The sequence below is a fragment of the Grammomys surdaster genome, unplaced genomic scaffold (genome assembly GCF_004785775.1).
Source record: "Grammomys surdaster isolate TR1022 unplaced genomic scaffold, NIH_TR_1.0 233, whole genome shotgun sequence".
In the NCBI taxonomy this organism is placed as follows: Eukaryota; Metazoa; Chordata; class Mammalia; order Rodentia; family Muridae; genus Grammomys; species Grammomys surdaster.
In genome coordinates, this window is record NW_021604678.1 from 7,499,901 (window position 1) to 7,521,231 (window position 21,331).

The window sequence follows — 21,331 nt, forward strand, 5'->3', positions numbered from 1 at the left end:
GCTACGCAGGTCCTTCAGTCAGCAGATGTCAAAACCATATCCTTACTGGTCACTGTATCTTCCGTTTGTGAAGGTACCCCATTCCGTCTCATTTACTCATCCTTTTCTTTACCTCTCACAAAGAGACTTGCAACATCCATTATGTGGCTAGCTAGCTATCAGTAATCTTTCAGTGGCTCTGAGATGTTCCACCCTGTGTGTGGTGTACTGTCCTGTGTTGCCTTCAGCTACTCTGATGTCTTCTATGATACTACCTATCATATGCATAGCTAACCTCTTTCTATGACACCTCAGGAACTGAGTAGCAGCCTAAGTCCTTCAAATCTGCTCTCAGATTTAGGAACTGGCAATGATGCTAAGTTGGCCTAACACCTCTGCTGCTCTGTAGCATCACACCTTACAACTCACCCGATGGACCTATCGCACAGGACAGACCTCCAGGACTAACCCCTGAAAGATGCCTTCACATTTAGTACCTGATGAACTGTAGACCCCTTAACTGCAGGCCTGCTCCAGGGTTGTGGCTGGCCAACCATTCCTACTTATCATATCTTACCTGTTGTTAATCTCTGTGGCCTAGCTCTGTGCACAAGTGTAACCAAAATGACTGCTCCACAAATATGATGACATGTCAGTACTATATGGAGGTGTTTTTAACTCGGACTTCAGTCACTTGCATTTTCTTACTACATTTAATGAACAAATGTCTATTTTCAGGAGTTTGCACTCAGTGTCAGGACTCAAAAATGTCCAGTGTGCTGAAAAATCCCAGGAGGGAAAATGGAAGCATAAACCTAAACCTACCTCTGGCAGTCAGTAAAGGCCTCCCTAGGGAGAAGTCAGGACTGAACCATGAGAAAGAGCCAGCCATACAAAGGACAAGCTGCTAGCCGCTCCAGATGAAAACCTCTGGTACCCTGAGGCAGTGAAACTGGGCAGGTGTGGCTGCAGCACGGTAAGAAAGGGGGCCGGGCTGCTGCACTGCTCAGAACCACGTTTGCAGGTGCTTCGTGGCCTCAGTGCTGGGAGAACAAGGACCCCTGGTACTCCCTGACAAGCCAGTCTAGCCCACTATGGGAGCTGTAGGACAGTGAGAGACCTTAAGGGAGGGGAGGGGGGTGTGTTCAGTGAGCAGTTTAGTCCCTGGGATCCTTGTGGTGGAAGAGAGAACTGACTCTCCAAGCTGTGCTCTGACCGGTACAGATGTGCTATGACAAGTGTGTGCACACACACTCGTACAATAACCAAATGCAGGAATAATTTCTTATGGTGGATAGTACTTGAGAAGTGACACTGTGTTGTCCTCCCTCAGTGTCCACAGCAGGAATGGAAGGAGAACATGAGTGAGATGTGCGACTATTTACATGGACAGAATGCACTGGAAACGATCAAAGCATCATTTTGAGGCCCCAAGCACTTGTGAAGCAGCTGTGAAGCGTTTTAATAGGAAGCTTAGCTTTAGCTGAAGAAAACACGTTTGGAAGTTACCACTTTGTAATACACAGAAAAGGCCACAAGACTTCAGGATCATCACCTAATAAGATAAAGAAAAGAAAGTGCAAAGCTGAGTCCGAGGGCATAGACCCAGAGTCAGGCAAGGAAGAGAAGCTGTGTGCAAGGCACGCTGAAAAGTACCACCACCAAGGCAAAACCAGGTGGGCACAATGCCCGAAGCAAGACAAGTGCTCCAAGGTAGAGTCAGATACCTGAGCTGCACGGGCAGTCCTAAGCAAATGGACCGAAAATCCCCCCGCAGCCTAGTCATTCTGTGCACTTTATTGAGACTCAACCTTAGTAGTGAGGCTCTGAGTGATGGGAGAGAATACTGGAGACAATACCATCAGGCTACACTTCAGCATCCATATCATCTTCCGCCCAGTCCTTATTATAATTAGCTAAAAGCTTCAGTGTTGTTTATCATCCCAACAAACCAAAACCAATTAGATGAAGATTCTCATTTTCACTGTTTGCCCATACAGTGTTCCTCTCACATAAAAAACAAACAAAAAACAGCAACAAAAAAATTACCTTTGGAGTAATGGTGGACCTCATGGATTTTTGTAAAAATAAAACACACATGGTTCCAGAGGAGTGAGTCACCCTCACTCCAAGAACATTTTCTCTAAGAAGACATTTAACCCCTCACAGATGGCCAGGCATACACCATGCACACTGCCAGACACTTGAGGGACCATCTGATTAATCCTGTATCAAGAATGAAACAGGCATGTGGTCTCAGGCAACTGAACCTATGAAAAGAGGCACCTGGTGCTCTGCCTACATTCTTTGTTGTCTGCAGTTTGCTATACAAAATAATCTAATTTTATAAAATCTAGAATGCCCCACATTTTCGTCTCTCTACCTTCATGAAGTGTAACATGTTAACCTGTATAAACAGATTAGCAGGCTAGTTCTTGGGTAAATGCCACCCTTTAGCTCCTGTACAAAACTCTCCGTCCCCAGAGGCCTTCCAGAACTCTTAGCACAGCAGGACTCACGGAGAGGCCATCCAGTGCACCTTCTGCTCCCCTCCCAGCCCAAGTCCACTCTCCCGAGATGACTGTTCTTTCCACAGCAGCTCCATTCTGTCCGGAAGGCACCAGCTGCTTTCCACTCTCCCTTCGGACCGCCCTTCCTCAGCTACTTAGGATCGGATCAACAGAAACGAACCTTTCTTCAGTGTAAAGAACCACACAGAGATACTTTCATAACTAATTATGGACTTGAACTTGTCTGGCTTCTAGTTTCTATCCTCATGTACCAATGTGTTCAAGTGCCAACAAAAGCCATGGTTTCTTGTGAACGCTTGCTAAGATGGTGCACATATGTATCCTTCCCATCAGAGAATATCGAGGCTATTTTTAGTTTTCCCACAGTTACAACAGAAAAACCAGGATCTTTGCGTGTGTTTTCCTTGAGGTAGCAAAAAGGAAAAGCCACTTCTTTCGGATGTCAGATGTCGCTTTCACTTTAATCCATGTACTGTTATTTCCTTCCCACATATAACTAACAAAGAGCTAAGAAAAACACTCTACCAGGTGACAGCTACTCTACTCTGAAGTCATGAATGAAATGAGGCGAGAACAGATTTTTACTTTATTTGCCTTGTTAAGAAAGTACCAAGGGAACAGGAGAGACTGCGCAGTTAAGAGCACTGTCTGCTCTTCCTAAGACCTTGGCTCAATCCCCATCACCAAGGCTCACAACCAGCTGTGGAATCTGATGCCCTGATCTGGCCTCCTTGAAGACTGCATACATGTAGCCAAAACACCCATACACTAACAATAAAAGTAAATCTTAAAGGGGGGAGGGTACTAACAGTGCCTGACACTATATGAACTCTTTCTCATCATCTGCAACAAGAAGCTAGTTAATTCACTTCCCCTACCATAATCAACCAGCTTCCATCTAGTAACTTGTCAAAGTACAAGGGAGCATTAGGAAGAAGCAAGAAGGGAAGAAGCAATTCTTGGCAGAAAAAAGAAAACCAAAAAAACAAACAAAAACAAAACCCAAACAACACTGATTGACTTGAGAACTGATCAAAAGCAAGTATACAAGCAAATATATATCCACATACCCAGAGTAAACTTGTAATCCTGGAAATTACATCTCTTTAAATATACTTGGGAACACAGTGTAACAAATGGGAAAGAAATGCTTTCAAGATAAGCAGAAAAAGTTACCCGCCACCACATACGACAGCTTCGGAACTGGCTTGTACAGACAGTGATTTTACTACTGTCTCTCTCCTTCTTAAAACTAAAGCAACAATAAAAGGCATTTATCAAATCCCTTTTTATCCTGTATTCTAAGACTCCACAGAGACACTCCTCCATTCCCCCAGTGCCTGCTCCTTTGTAAGCTACTTGAGTCATGAACAGTAATTCGGCCTCTGCAAACACTCCACCAGCATCCATGCTACCAAGTCAACACCAGCTCCCAATCAGATCTCTAGCACCATCTGCTGAGGAGAGCAGGTGCCAGCTGTAAGTTACAGTAATCCTGGATAGGCTTCACGTTCTGCAGCCAAGCTAGTCACCCGCCATTCCGTTACTGTGAAAATACTTAAGAGCTGAAATATGTACATTATACAAAATAAAATTAGATCCAGTATCCCTTGGCTTTGGAGGTACTGTTACCTCCACAGATACTCAAATCCTGACACTTGTGTGTCTCATGAAAAATGGAATGCATGCATAACCTACTACTCCTTCCTGAGTATCTTAAACCATCTCTGTATAGATGAGTTTCAAACTCCAATGCAGCATCATGCTACATACATTCTTGTCTGTTTAGGGTGTGATAAGAGCATGCCCAGTACAGGTACATCTTCTTTTAATATTTTTAGTGCAGAGTGGGCCGGGTCCAAGGGTGCAGAGAACCAACTGTATCTTACAGCTTTTAGCCCTATGCCACAGCATAAAAACAGCTCCCCTTAACCCCCACCAGTCACCCAAAGCTGTGACCCAAAGTCACTCAAGCTGGCTGGAGTACCTTAAGTTATAATTCATAGTTACATAATGACTTCTGGCTAAAAACTGCCGGCAGCACAAACAAACCATTTCTTTGCTTAAACATATTCCTCTAATTTGTGAAAAAGAAAAACTCGGATGCTGAAATAAATACAGAATCAGGACAATGCCTCAGATATTCCTCTTTGCTTCTGGGAACAGATTGCTTCTTCCCAGCTGTTAGATTAAATAATACATATTTGATTTATTATGAAATTTAATCAGGATCATCTCACTGCTAAAGTTAATTTCCTGAGAGTATAGCCCAAATATGCTGCTTTGAATTTCAGGATTTCCTGTCGTCATAATCATCTGAGATTTGTATTGTTAATGTAAAAACAGCGGTTGAAGCAGGTGGAGAATTGGAACACTCACAGTAAGTACTGGGCACGTTACTCACAGCCCCCAAGAGTGGGTCTTCTCTTGTTTACACCGTTAGGAATGGACATGAGGAGTATCCGGTTTCATGTACTGAACAGCTCATCTATCTGGGTCTAACTTTCCTGTGAGCGCAGCAGCACCACACTGAGAGGACACCCAGTCACCCCATTCTTTACTCTTGTTCCCTGCCTGGGAACAACACCCTAACATGCTCAGGCTTTGGAGTCTTTTAGTAAGATGCACTGTCATCAGTGACAGGAAAGGTATAGATTTAACAAGTGGCAGGGACAAATCGATATGGCCAAGCTGATAATTATTAATAAATAGGTGCAAAATCATCTTTTGAGAGCGATTAATTAAAACACTGCCTCCCAAATAAGAAGATAAGTAAATAAATCTTAGTTGAAACATATTAAATAAACGTTTAGTGAAAAATTCAAAATAGTACATATTTTAGTATGTTCCATATTTAGGTAAGGAAAACATGAATACAATTTTAAATTAGTTCAGATCCCAAGTAAGAACGTCATTCTCACTTTTTAGATAGAACATTTTCAGAAATTCAACACTGTGGATTCAATGATAAGTCCTCAGTCTTTACCCACAAGTAGAACCATCAGCGTCCATAAGTATCAGAGACTTTAGGGACTCCACAATTACAAATGACCCCGAGTCCAGACAATTTCAAACACCGAAACATTCCCCTAAGGGACTTTACTTCAGAAGCACCTGGAGCAGAGTGGGCTCTGGAATGGTCCATGTGGGGAATGCTTCCTTACAGGACCCAAAATAAGAGGAAAAATAAGAGCATGTGTTGTCATTTTGTCAAGCTAGGTCTGCATCCCACAAATGGTGCAGGCTCACTCAGGCCAAGCCTGAGAATGTGTAACTAGGATAAGCAATGCAGATCTGGGGAGGTCAGTAATGGCCATAAGTTTTCAAGTATTAAATCTCTTTTTAGTTTATAAAGTATCAAGCATGCAAATAGTAACTTAAAGCATCATAAAACATAAAAGCCAGGAAAATCTCGCTGAGCAAAAGGAAAGAGAGCAAGCAAAAACTCAAATCCTTCTGACCAAAGCCACTGTTCACATCCTACACCTCGTGCCCAACACTCTCAGTGATGGAATGTGTCAATCACTCAGTAACCTTAGCAACATCTCAGCATGTACTAAAGATGTGGAATAACAACTATTTGGTGTCTACATAAAAATATACAACTTAAGCCTTCTTTAGCAGAAAATGCTAAATTAAAGTTCCATTTGAAGACTTATCATTTAGATGTTTTCACTACTCAGTGATTTGCTTCTTTAACCTGTAAAATGAATGACATCATCGGCCTCGTGTCTTTTCTTAGGGATTAAAGTGAAGATGCACAGACACTGTGGGCAGCAGCACTGGAACTTGTGGGTACTCAGTAGAGGGCTCCCGCTCCCACTCCCAACTACACATCTTCACAGAGCCCCTAACTACACACTTATTATGATGCCTTACAGAGCACATCAAAGGGTCAAGGGAGTTATACTTAGTGCAGCACAGTTCTCCGCATTCTCTCCTGCTCCTCATTACTGGCTTCCCACTACACTGGAAGCTGTAAGGTTTGCTGTGATCTTTGCTGGAGATTACTTTCTCCTCCATTTGAACCACATCTTTAGAACTTGCTTGCCATGTCCATGGGCCATCATGCCTTCCTATTCCTTCAAAGGTGGTACCATAGCACCACTCAAATTTCAGTTCTTGGGCTTTCTCTCACATCTTTTCACAGTTTTGTAATTACAACCCTGTTTCATAACTTCAACTATATCCTGAACGCTTTCAATAACAAGGGATTTGTAGAGATTTAATTCAGTCTCTCTTTATACATGAGGTATTTGATAGTTACCAGAGTTTGGTGCCACATATATTAAAGCCACAGTGATTTCTCCTGACCTATAAACTCTGGACTAGCATCACCAGACAATGTTCAGCATCTACCAATGCATTGCCAAGTACAACCAGGAGCTGCCCTGCTTCGTTTTTGCCTCCTATGGCACTATGCCAGAGCAGGGGACATACTATCATATTGATCCTTGTTTCTGTTTCAACAGTGTTTGATCTGAGCTGTTCCTTAAGGATTCTTTATAGTCTTCCAAAGACTATAAAGTGTGTACACACACACACACACACACACACACACACCTTTTATAGCATTTGCTATGTCTTTCATGGATGGGTAAGACACTGACTTCAAAGCTCATCCATCACCTTAGCAACCTGTAAGACACTGCTCCTCTGTTATTCTGAAGGTTGCATGCCTCCTTTGTCACTACATATGACAATGAGTGACAGACAGTGTGTTGTGCGGAGGTGGGGGGGTGGGATGGGGAGGAATAAGCTTACCTCACCAAACAGATGGGAACAGGAATTCACCAAAAGAATGTTGAAAGAATAAACTGACCAATTCTAGGTTTTTAAGTTTTCACAAAAGACAATTTCTAGATGTTCAAATTTCAAAGGTACATTCTTGCACAATCTAAATGGAAACTCCAATACTCGAGTATTCTCTTAACCACTTCATTTAAAAAGTGAGGTCCTAGTTAATGCTTCACTATTTTAAATCAATCCTGCAAAGTATATACTCTTAAATTGATAAACTATACCAAAATGCCACGTTGCTGAAAGTCCCCTCTTCAGGGACAAAAGAACATTTGCCACCTTCTGCCTACATTGCAACTCTTCCCATTGGGTTTCCACTCAAAGGGCAAACAGTTGGCATACTTTTAATCATGTAAGAAGCTTCCAGTGTCAAGGAAATTTTGTTTCAATGCTCTTTTCTTTAGTATCAGATTATAGAGGATAAATGGCTTGAACTGCTATTGTAATTACATGCCGTCTGTTGTCCCATCATCCAGGCAGAGGAGAGGAGGGGCGCTTTAAAGCACACTGTGAATTGGAAGCATACTGCCTGCCGTCATTTCCCAGTAATTTATCATGTTAGGCCTCCGGATTAGTGGATTAGCAAAAGGTTTTATCAGAATCTGCATGACTGCTCTGAAGGCAGGCCAAGTGGCAGAGTCCAAATGCAAGAAGAAAACCACACAAGCTGTTAAGACTATTTCCAAACACAAGATGACATAAAATGGGCCATTTTCTTATGACTGGTGGTGCAGTTTGTTTTTCTGTTTCATTTTTAATTGCTTATTACTATTTATGCTACTGTTTAAGGAAGAGTTTAGCATCAGAACTAGATTCCTACTTATGAATTATGTGACTTAAATCAAGTAACTGGTACCCTCTGAGCCTGTTTCCATAGAACATATGGCAGACTTCAATTATGTCAATTTAAAATGCCAACATCTTGAAAAAGAAGTCCTGACCCTCAAGAATCATAAACTGATTCTAAAGGAATAGATTACATACCTCATCACCTTACAAGTTGGGCCAACCTTTCATTAAACCTAGACCAAATTACAACTGAAATGCAAAGTGTGAAAAACTTTCAAACACAATTTGAGAATTTCAGAGACTTTCTGTATGTTCCAGAAGTTGTGTCATTAAACAGGACTGTCTGCACTATAATTAACTCAGAAAGTCACATTTCCACTGTTTTAAAAACTACTAGGGGAACAATGCCCCCCCAAAAGGAAGAGGAGCAGAACATTAGTCTCGTGCCTGAAGGGTTTGTTTTATCTGTCTCAGACAGGACCTTACTATGTAGACTATACAAGCCTTCAGTCTGGAATCCCCTGCTTTGGCCTGGAAGGTGCTGGGATCACAGAATGTGCCACTAGGCTCTGAAATATTTTTTGGACTGATGGGTCATTGTCTCACTGGGCCCAAAATAGCAGTTTTATATCAATAGGGGAAACACTAGTTACAAAGAAGCTAAATGGCATAATTTTGATTGCAAGAAAATTTCCAGATTTGTTAAGGGAAATTTTAATGTTAATAGCATTAATGTGTTATTATTTATAATAATTTGCATCAGATAAAATATTTTATGCAAATAAAGAACTATTTGGCAACTATATGGTCTTTTTACTATATAAAAAAATTTAATAATGTTATATATATACAAACACATCTGAGCTAAAGCCTCAATTTCATATCCCAACTTCTATTAATCAATATACAAATCAATTAGGTTTTTTCCAACCAAGGCTTATTTGAACTTTTTCCTTTAAAAGTACAATCTTCCTTACCGAGGCTTATGGCCAGGCCTAGGAGTACAACCTGTAACCCCACCACTCGGGAGGCTGAAGCAGGACAAGGTTTGAGGACAGGCTGAGCCACTATCAATTCCTGTCTCCTTCCTCCACCCAAAGAAAGAGGATCCGTTATTTTATTATTATATTACTGTTTACTCTAAGTAAATCTTCAACTAATTTTAAAAAATCAATTCTAGCCAGCCATGGAGCTGTGCTTCCTTAACTCCAGAACTCTGGAGGCAGATGTGAGCAGGTCTCTCTGAGTTCCAGGACAGCCTGGGTTACATAGTGAGACCTATCTTAAATATTAGCTAATTAATTAATTCAAGTATCTGGAATTTGAACCTTTAATTAAAATACATTAGAACACGTGAGAAATTAAAAATACTTTAAGTGAATGACAGTGTATTAAAATGTAGATATACATCTTAAATGGATATATACATTTTAATATATATTTATATATATATTTTTAAATGTATATATATGTGTGTCTGTGTCTGTGTGTGTGTGTGTGTGTGTGTGTAATAGCAGCACTTAAAAAAATATCTGCAAGGCAAGCTCCTGAGCAGCTGTGCATTAAATACAGTGTTGTGAGGCTTGCAAATAGCTCAGCAGGAAAGGGCGCCAGGCCGACAACCAGAGTTCAATTCCTGACAATCACAGGGTGGAAAGAGGGAACCAACTCCCACAGTTATCCACTGACCTCCATTATGGTTCTCACCAGAACGCGCTCACGCGCGCGTGCGCGCGCACACACACACATGTACACACACGCACACACACACAAAATAAAAATAGGAACAGTGGAGGAGAGAGCGGCGGCTCAGTGACAGACCACACCTAGAATGTTCAAGACTCTGGGCTCCAATTTCAATGCTGAGGGAAAAAGTATTAAGGCCTTGCTTGAGAAGCTAGACAATAGCAAACTGTTCCCAAAATAGGTAAAAGAGAAAGATTATAACCTAACTAATGAATTAAAGAGCAGATAAAGTCAAAGCTCATCCTAGGAAATTAAAATAGTTGATCTGCCTTAAAGTCTGAGCAAGTCAAATGGAGGAAACATAAATTTTAAAACTAAGGAAGGAACAGCAAGTTCAGCCTGCACGTTTTTAGAGGAATGATTCTGGCATATCAGGAAAAGCATCAACAGTGAACATCCAGTGTCTTACATGAAACAGGCAAACTTCTTGGGGTGGGAGAAGCACATTTCAAAATTTACAGAAGAAAACCACAAACATATGAAACAGCATGTGAAACACGTGTATTGCCAAAAGGAAGTATGTACTTGAATATTAACAACATAAAGTATGTACTTAAAAATCTCTCCCCAAGAAACTCTGAAGCCCGGCTGGCCTCCCAGATGAACTCTTCTGAATGTTTTGAGGGGAGCAGTAGATCAGACACTAACTCCTGCAAAGGCTAAGCACAGCATCCCCAACATACTTCAAAAGACCACAGACAGAATAAATTCTGAAAATGATACTTAACGAACAGAAACTAACATCATAAGGTAAACAATTTTTTAAAAACTGAAACCAGCACTATTTTTTTTAAATCAAAACACATTATGGAAGAGTTATAGCTAGAAGTCTACAGTTGATCGCTCCCTCTCATGTCTCTCTTCTCCCTGACTTTCTCAAGCCTTCTGCACTCAGTCACCTGTATGAAGTTAAATAACTGCCAGCCTAGGAAATACTGCATCTTCTCAACAGAATTCTTTCTGTCCTTCAGGTTCCCTTCACAAGCTACCCACAGTGGGAAGTGAGAGACTGGCATTCATTTACTGACAGTCTTAAACTGAAAGATAAAGAAAAATCATACCAAAGAATGTGCAAAACTATAAAGTAGCCCCAGAAATGAAAATACACTGAATCAAAGAAAATCCAAGAAATATGATGGCACTTGCAATTAGAAATAACAGACAATAGGGAGTTTCTAAGATGAAAACAGAAAACATTGCCAACATTTTAAACTAAAAAAATCAATCCACAACACACAATATCCTTCCATTTACAACAACAAAAGACACATCAAGAAAATACATATTTCAGACTAAAAGTTCTCCAGTATAATAAATAATGAAAAAGTCTAAAACAGAATAAGACATCTTGAAGACTAAGACTACATGTTAAGATGCTAAAAATGCCCAAGGAGAAAAGGGGCGGGGTGAAGGCCACACAGCAGTGATTACATGGCATTACACTGCTCAACAACCAGAGAGGGCAGAATGAGAGAAGTGGAACCTCCAAATACCAAAAAAATAAAAAATAAAAATAAATAAGTTAAAAAAATAAAATCCTAGTCCCAGGGAGGCTGAGGCAGAGGGATCTCAAGTGTAAAGCCAACCTGGAGTACATGCTGAAACCCCATACCAACCTAAAACAATAAAATACAAATAAAGATCAAAAAAAAAAAAAAACCAACATACAACTTGGAATTATTTTATCACCCAAATTATCAATCAAGTAAGTGTCAGTGAAGCTTCCAACTATTCCTGCCATGTACACGTCCCGAGTGGGAGTAATTGCTTTAGTAGGAAAATAAGAGCAAGGGAGATCCAGGAATTTTCATGAAGACCAAAAAGCAAAAGGAAGCAACTGTGACAACTGTGAAGTGACCAATTCCAAACAGATGAATTAACAGAGTACAGAACAAACTAAGCAGGGGGCGGGGATCACGGAAATAGCATGGTAGTAAACAAAAGATTTAAATCAGCATGGCAAAAGAACCGCAGCAGCAAATCACCATAGCAAGGGATGCCAGAGACAACAGTACCTTGCAGAAGGGCTGTGACCATGGCATGCTGAATCTGAATTTGGGAGGTGAGGAGGTGAAACTGAATCTAGGTAGCCATTCAAAAATCTACCTGGTAAAGTGCTTGCCACACCAATGTGAGGAGCACAGTTTGGATCCCCAGAGTCCTCACACAGTTGGGTGGGCATGAGAGTCCCAGGAAATCCCAAAGCGCCAGAGGACTGAGAGAGAGATACTGGAGAGGCAGAATGGTCCTGGGAAGGTTGGATGCCCCAGTGTGAGGGAATGCCAGGGCAGGGAGGCAGCAGTGGGTGGATGGGTGGGAGAGCACCCTCACAGAAGCAGGGGGAGGGAGGATGGGATGGGAGTTTCTAGGGGAAACAAGGTAAGGGGATAACATTTGAAATGTAAATAAATAAAATATCTAATAAAAAAATATCTGGGTTCAGCAAGATGTCTCAAGGAGGAAATTGGAAAGCAATTAAGGAAGATATCCAAATTCTAGCATACAGTCTTGTGGGGGAGGGGCATTTTTTCCATGTGGCATGTGTGTTGCAGATCTAAGGCAGGGTTGTGTGTATACTAAGGAACCCGAGCTACCACTGAGTTATACCACAGCCCCAGAAACACAGTATCAGGAGACAGCAGTCATATATTTGGATTTGAACATCCTGTTATGTGGTACATGACTCTACATGCACAATGAATGTACACGTATAAGAAGGGCTAACGGTATAAATATATGATTATAAATTCAACCCATGTGAGCCAAAATATAAATTTTACATGTCATCCAAAATCCGTTCAGGAGGAGATTAAACAGAAAATAAGGAGAGGAACCAGCCATGGAAGACTGTTTTGCTAAATCTGATATTTTAAATGACTACATCATTTATACTATTTTAATTACACACATGTGTACCCATCTGTGTGTGCTATGTGCACATGAGTGCAGGTACCCTCGGAGGCTAGAGGCGTGTGTCTCCCTACAGCAGGGGTCCTTGGAAGTGGTCTGCATGGAGAAGTGTAAACCTAGGCAGGGCAATGGACTCCAGCTGAAGAGGAACAACAACAACAACACTGCACTCAAACTGCTTTCTGCATCTCAAGTCACTAAGTCCTAAGATCCCTGAAGAGTGATGAGCATTTTTGATATACAAGAAAAATAACATACTTTTGACTTAGGATATTAGCTGTGTGAGGAACCGCACAGTACAGATGAGCATAGATACACAGCTAACTGTCCATGCTACAGATATGTCATCCACAAAATTAACAATGAAAGGACAGCGAGCAGAAATGTAAGGAAGGTCTTCAATGATAGAAAAGAATAAAATACAGAATATGACAGCAATTCAAAACAATCATGCTAGGTGTTCTGCATCATACAATTACTTTGAAATTACTAACAAGAATAATTTTACATAGTGAATTGTATCAGCATTCAACTTCTGAACTGAAATCAAAAGCGTGAATATAAGAAGGGTAGTTAGTGGCGTGCCAAATACAACATCATTAAGACAATTACAAGAAATCATGTATATGCTAAGTAAACATCAGATTTTTAAGCAAAATCTAAGTATAAAAGTATTTTAAGTATATATTAAATATAGAAGATATCTTCATGTGCGATGTTTTTTGTGGTTTTTTTGTTTTTTTAAATAGAACCCAGTAACTGGTGAAAAGAATTGTGTATCTCCTGTTGGCAAATGTACAACAGCAACTCCAAAGGCCACACATTAGGAAGATTAGATGGTTAATAGTTACATACTTCCTATTTTCGAGCTTGTGTACCTAACATCCGTCTCTTACTTCTGTTCATGTGTGTTTCAAGGACAACGATGCCACATGTGTAACTTGCCTGAGTGAGGAATGAAAGGGACGGAAGCAAAAGGCTCCTCCGGAGGATAGCTGTGTGGAGCAGGGGGCAGGGCAGGGGGCAGGTCTACATTCTTATCTGAGGGTGTGCTCTCCCCGAGCCTGTCTGCAAAAATAAGATCAAACAAAACAAAAATAAAATAAAGATGGTTTTAAACAAAAAGTAAAATACAATATAAACCAAAGTAAAAATTAAAACAACAGCCTTTATGAAAAGCGTAATTCACAGCCCTGTTCTGATAAGGGCTGAGGGTCTGTCCTAAGGTAAATAAGTATTTGTTGCTAGAAAACCAAGTTCAAAGAGATTAATCAGTGCTAGATTACATTAAATACAATCTACCTAATTAGTCTGGTTCATTTAATACTAGCTATTTTTATTTGTAACATATTGAACTTGAGTTTAAACCCTGCTTATTACAAAGACACAGTTAGCACTTTCACCAAAATCCTATAGGAGAAAAAAATTGCAAATGGTTATACCTTCCTAAAGTTGGTAAATTCTAATTCTCAATAGTCAGAAAAATAATTCACTCCATTTGACATTCATTTCTCTCAACACTTTGTACTATTACATGCACACACACACATGTGCACACGCACACACACACACACACACACGCACGCTCACAAAGTGTACTTATTCATCAAACAAATATTTGAGTGTTTAGTATACACCATGCACAGCACTGTTCTGACCCCTACCCTCATGTAGCTTATATGAAAAACAAACATGTATACAGTATGTTTGAAAACTAAGGAAGGCAGGATGACAGAGTGAGCCTACTGGCTACAGAGCACAGAGAGACTGCAGGCAGCTGGAGATGGAGACACAGGGCAAGGATGAACATCACAGAGCAAGGGCAAGAGCAGCCATGGCTGAGAAAGAGTCTCCATTCCCCATTCATGGCTGTACTCCCTTACGCTCAAGCTGTCCTCACTAGGGATACGACTTGCCAACTAAGCACTTTCTGACCTTTTGTACAATGTCTCTTTCCTTATTTTAAGCAATCAAAACTGTACTATTTGAAACTTATCAAGAAAGAGATTTTAGGCATTCCCAGTAGACCTTTGGTCCAGAGCCACTTTAAAAGATAAAAAAAAAAAGTCAAATCCATTTTCATGCTAGCTTGTTTTCAAGAATTGTTCTGGTGAGTAAATTAAGAGGCTAGAGGTTAAAGCACCAATTGAAGAGCTAGTTTCATAGCATCTTTCTGGAAAGACAATGAAGACCATTTATACGAGAGGCAATGTTGGCACGTGAAGGAAGGACAGTATAGGGGCCTCTCGTGTATCTATACACCAGAGATTATATACTCATATCAAAGACTCCTCCTGGCTCCTCGGCCTTCTACACACCCTCTCTATCCCGTCCTGACAGAGCACAAAAGAACCAATGAAAGCTAACCCAAGTGACAGCCACAAAAGCATCAAGGGTAATTCCCCCAATCAAGGCGGAATGTAGACACGTAAGTCTAACTAGACACAGCCTCCGTAAGCCTGCATCCCACCCTTCAGGAGATTAATACAGAGCAGCTGCTTCCCCTGTAACACAGACATGATGCACCACAGTATCTAAGTGTGAACTTGGAAACCTCCACTTTTACTGTATTCTCTAAATTTATAAGACACTATCATAACAATGGTTCCCCGGCTTACAAAGGTGCAAAAGCACTACTACACTCTTGGAATTCTTTTCTATTTGGTATATTATTTTCAACAATCAAGCAAATTGTGGTAAATACATAAACAGTACTGTGCAGTTAGACACAATAACAACAAAAACCTTCATGTGGAAGTAAGCTAATTGTTATATAGAAGTCTTCAAGAGGAAAAACACAGGAGTTACTGTTGTATAAAAAACTCATTTACTCAATTATTTTCAAACACAAGAATACATTTGTAACAAAATGCATCATGTTCTATTGTTCCACAAAATACAAAATCAATGTTTAATGGAATATTTTTTATATCACTTAAGATTTCTAAAATTCACATAATCTGGGTCTCAGAACACAAAATACAAAGTAAATACACATTAGTTTACTACACAATCAGTCACATAGATATAGAAACGAAATGCTTACTGTGGAGCTACGTTTTAAAGACCTGGTCACCCCTAATCTATGTTAAGTACTAGTTTCAAATGGATGGTTTTCTTTCAAGTAGAACAAAGTCTGGGTTACACATAAGGAATCTGTCTCATCCTGACACATAAAAGCATTGTGCTGGAAAGTGAAAACAGATTCTTTTCAAAGGGTTCAACTGATATAAACAGTGAAAAAAAGGTAGGACTTTAAAATTCTGAAAGCAAAGTCTTCCATCATACCACCAACTCTAGAAGATGTTTTAACTGTGCAGCTGAAATAGATAACGCCCTCTAACAAAGACTTAAGAGTTAACAGAGTTGTAAAGAAGTCTTCATTGATACTATGGAGTCAGTCTAAGGTACCTGACAATCATTACTCTGCATTGAAGACACCGTAACACGTCAGAATGAACGAAGGTTACTTTAGATACCCTTACATTTACAACTATTGTGTCTTCAAAATTTATAGAACATACTTAATAAAATTGTGAAACAACTAGTCTTTGAGTTTCTGTTATTCCTTTTAGTCATTTTAAAGAAAATTTTAAACAGAAAACAGTAACTCTATTTGTCTAAGAATCAACCTTCCACTGTTCTTAATGGACAGTTACAAGGATACCACCATCTAACAAGAAGCAAGTTGACATTTTCCCCAAAGGTGGTATTCCAGTTACTGTTCAACATAGTAAATATCATAACCTCCTGAGGGATACACACTGATCTGATGCTTTGGTACAAAAGATAAGGACAGCAGCAAGCGTAATTTGAAAACACATCACTGAGACAAACTTAACCATTAATACTTCATATTGGTTTAATGTATTCTTATTAGGAAAGAACCAGTAAAAGATTCTGAACCATAAATTACATTCATTTACACTGATAGCTAAAGCAACAATAGTTTATTTTATATGTTAAATGCCTGTTACAGGTAATCAACTATTTCCTTAAAGACCACTAAAAAATATTATCAATTATTTCAGTTTTAATATCTCAAAAATGTTACTACTTTAAAACTGCTTCCTATAGGAAGCACACAAGTAATAGATCTTTTCAGACAATATTATCTTATTTCCTACTAAACAAATAGGCATTTAACACTTGATCAGGAAAATCCTGAGTGGCAATGTAGCCACTCTGCAACGTATGTATCACTTGCAAGGAGAGTGTGTTCTCAAAAGCATCGGGAAGATGGTCAGTCTCTCCCCAGCAAGTATTTCATTAACCAAACATGTGTGCTTTTACAAACAACTCTGGAAAACAATAAACATGTGTGGCAAGTAACAAATGTGTAAATAAACCATGTGGTATTTCAAGTGCATTAATTTAATTAATTCTTCAGTTTGGAAAAAAATCATTGAGGACAGCAGAACCAAGCAATAATGAACACTCATCAACCCTTAGTGTACAGTCAGGCTTCTACTGAAATGAAGGTTCTAGAGGAGCTCCTTGCTTATCAGAATGATTTAAGCTCTACCATACAGATCAAATGTTAGATACACTACTGCTGTACCGAAAGAGATATCAAAGATGACTGTTACACCTAAGTAAGACTATAGAAGGAAGTGTTTCTAAAGAATATGGACCTCATACACTACCAATTTATAAATTTGCATAAAGGTACCACTCCTTCCTTTGAACTCCGGTCTACTCACTTAATGTGAAGACTACGGATTGCTGTCCATCGGCTTCCCTGCCGTCATGTCCCCATCAGGTCAGTGCTGTATGCTCTTGACTCTCATCTGATTACTTTACTGAGAAACCTAGTGAATTAAATATAGTTGCAAGATGCCAGCTAAACACTTTAAGACATGAGGTGATGACGGCTCTCATTCCCTGTGTAGAGACAATCATTTCATTCAGCTCCCCTAATAACCCTGTCCCATCTATCCCAGCTTACAAGCGGCAGGGGTGAGCCTGACACAGCAGCTGAGTGGCCTCACTGTGACTTTAGTCTAGTGAGATCCCATCAGCAGGGATCAAGAGTGAGTTTCTGAGGCTGTGTGCTGAAATGAGTACAGTAGCCCGGTGGTGTTGGTGACCCTGCTCAAGGGCATCTGGATAGTTTATAATGGCAGAGATTGCTCTCCATCCATGCTCCTGGGCTCTCATCTGGGACCTGGCATCTTCTGTGATACAGTGTGATGCAGGCTGAGCTGCCTCTGTCAACAAGTATACAAGTCCATGTGTGCAGCACTAATGTTGCCTATCTTCAAATTTGAAAACAGTTATTCCAAAATTTAAAAATGAAACTATACATGCAAGCATGTCCGCATCCAGTTCCTGCCTCCACCAAAGACACACCACATTTTAGAAGACACAAAATAATAAAATGATTATTTTTTAAACCCAAGAAACAGTAAGTATTTGTTAGCAGACCCTTCTCAGAGCACATTAAAACTGATACTTTCTGCTTCTAAACTCACCCGTGGCTGGGGAGATGGCTTGTTTAATACACTTGCTGCACCAGCGTAAGGAGAGACTCCAAATCCCCAGCGTAGATGCTAGGCACACGGTGGCCAACTGTAAACCCAGTGCCCAGCAGGCAGACAGGAAGACTCCAGACAAAATGACTCCAAAACTCTAGTTTTTATTTGTGGGATCATCTGAGAGACTATTCCTCAAACAGTAAAGGAGAGAGGGACTTCAGGTGTGCACACGCATGCAAACACATGTACATGAGCATATGCACACACACACACATACATGCACACACACATTAAGAAACTAAAATAATCCTATAAATTATAATTACTTGACTACCTCCTGATCTCCCTTTACTATTCTTCAAAAGAGACCATTTACAACCTTTTTTAAAAGCCAGGAGCTACTTAATAGAAATTCCACGAAAAATACCATACAAAAATGTTGTGATTTAAAAACATTTTTTAATATGAGGTAAGATTGGTTTTTTTTTTCTTATCAAAGTTAACAAATGTATATCATAGGCTTAAAATTCATTTTTATGCTCACACTTAATCACCAATATGCAAAATACAAATTTAGATGTCAAACATGAATCCCTTACAGGAATCCTTTACATGAATGTAGGCCATCTGTGAATTTTACATAAAATACATACTAATTCAGATAAAGCATTTCATTTACTAAATGTGTTCATAAAGCTAGTTACTTAAATAAAATAGAAATTAGAAACTGAGAGTTATTAGGCCCTTCTCTCTATATGCAAAAAAGCACACATTATATGTATATATACATATATATGTATGTATATAGCAGTATATATGTATACATGTATACATATACACACACATATACACATACATACAAGCCTCAGAAACTAGAAAATCTCCTACATTTTCCACAAAATGAGCTTCTTGCTTTTCTGCAAACCTCCTCAAACCTACATTCTTCCAAAAAAGATCATTTCTAAAATCCATATGGCAGAGCTTGATGTATGTATTAGGTAGTTTGAGAAAAGGTAACAATTCCAAGTAAAAACATTGAGATATCAGACTGAAAGTGGAAAAAAATCTATTTAACTTTGGCCATATCAGGACAACAAAGCAGTCCCTTTATGTCACCACTCAGTGAAAGGAAATGACAAAACATTACCTTAGTGCAGCCCATGCTTTCTCTGGGCATGCTCAAGGGAGTCTCAGACATACTCTCTCCTACTGAGTGTGCAAGAGCGAGCTGCAGAGCGATTAATAAGGCAAGGGACTGACAATGTCTTCTCTACCTGAACATTAACCTCCATGTTTTGAAGATGTTATGAATTGCACATTCATAGATAGTTTTTAACGGTTAAAATATCAGCAATCTTGAGTTTATTAGCTACTATCAGGCAACTAATTTCTAGTGTGTGACACAACACAGCTTAATAATATATGAAAGAAAGTGGCCTGTATTTTTCTCTCAAATGCACAAAAGAATTTCTGACACCACCTCACAGTCTTTGGCCTTGCTGAACTATATAGCTGTTACTCTACTGTGAAGCAAAATAAGCCTTCAAGTGTCCCTTACTTGATCTTAGAAGGTCAAATTCTCTGTCCAACAGTTCCTCTTCTGTTAACTTGGAAAAATTGTCTTCTCCAAAAGGATTCCAGCCCGACATGTCAGGAGGGTGACTGTTGGTCTTCTGATTTGTAAAATTTGCAACTGCCTCTTTCTCAGCAACTGACCTGCTGAGAGAGGAAAGAGAATGACAGGGATGACATTACAATTCAGGGAACTTTTCCCTGCCTCACTTCACACTGCACAAACTCTTGGAACAAGACCTGGAGTGTGGACGGTAGATTAAGTACAGGATGAGCCTGGGCTGGAGCTCAGGGATAAAATGCTTGCCTGGTATACATAAGACCCGGGATTCAATACTCATCAAGGAAGAAACTAAAACGTGGGTCATAGTGGCTCATCCCTGGAATCGCAGCACTCTGGCAGCTAAGGCTATAAGGCTAGCCTGGGATATATAGTAAGTTCCCAGCCAACGTAGGCTAGAGTGAGACCCTGTCTCCAAAAGATAAAGTAAAGAAATAAAGAGTACAGGATGGACAGACAACGGCTGCCACGTGAGCCAACTGCACAGGCACGCAGCTCTGAGCACCTGCACATGCGACTGCACACTCACGTGCTCCTCATTTAGCCCTTACTCCTCTGCACCCTAGTCCACAGGAAAGGAATATAGCATAAACTTTTGGGGCTACTGAAGAGAGTAAATAATTTAATATATGTAAAACAAATGCAGTGTCTGGTTTAAAAAACAACAACAAAAACCAAGCATTTGTTAAGTATTAGTTGTTATTCTAACACATTCCAAAAACTGGTGACCTGCTAGTGCTGCCTTACACACAGGCAAAGGTAACTGAGGGTTTGCATACACATAACAGACCACTCACGTCGTTGAAAGTTTATCTATGGTCCCAGGTCTGGGTCCATGGGTTCTATGGAGTTCATCTGATAGGCCTGCTAGTTTTTAGGAGAAAATACAAGCAAGCCTAAAGCCCAAGGGTACCTGGGCACCTCCCTCAACCCAACCAGAAATCCCAATACAGAAATAAGGCAGCCATAATAAGGTTCTGCTTTTTTAACAATTTGATTCCAAAAAAATTGGTACTGGGGAAGGACTCTACGTGTTAAAAGAAATAGTATATAATCCTAAAGTCACTGTCATGGATCACAGAAGTGAAAACAAGGGGCAACAGATGTCCTTTTCATTCCTAAATCCAGGTTTACTGGGTGTGTTTCAGCCAAAAGAAGAATGTTTAAACAATTATTGTAGGCTGGAACACACAAAAGGGAAATAAACAGTAACTTACCTCCAACTAAACAGACTTATCAGTTAATAAAACCTGGGCATGGCCAAGTCATACATCTACCTTCATGTGGCAGAGTTCCATCTCTAGTTTCCAAATGCTTTGGACTTGCACAGTCCTTAAAATACACAGCCGATAGGAAAACTCAAAGAGCATGCTTCAAACTGCCTGGCTTTCTATTTGAATCATTCTCCTCCCACTCCGGGAATGAGTTCGGAGACTGTTTCTGGCACACTGCTCAACAGAATGTCA

The 21,331-nt window shown here is 39.9% G+C and overlaps 1 protein-coding gene across 3 annotated transcripts in view; it reads right to left on the bottom strand.

The window, feature by feature from the left end:
• Bmp2k (BMP2 inducible kinase) overlaps window positions 1–21,331 on the bottom strand; it is a 106,227-nt gene that overhangs the window by 6,249 nt on the left and 78,647 nt on the right. The window contains exons 14-15 of one of the 3 annotated variants that reach the window (XM_028773635.1): window positions 19,791–19,948; window positions 13,701–13,823 (exon numbers count right to left, since the gene is read on the bottom strand). In XM_028773635.1, coding sequence (XP_028629468.1) covers window positions 13,701–13,823; window positions 19,791–19,948 — 281 coding nt within the window. Of the gene's footprint in view, window positions 1–13,700; window positions 13,824–19,790; window positions 19,952–21,331 lie in introns of all 3 variants that reach the window. The other 2 variants (XM_028773636.1, XM_028773637.1) reach the window with 2 other exon arrangements.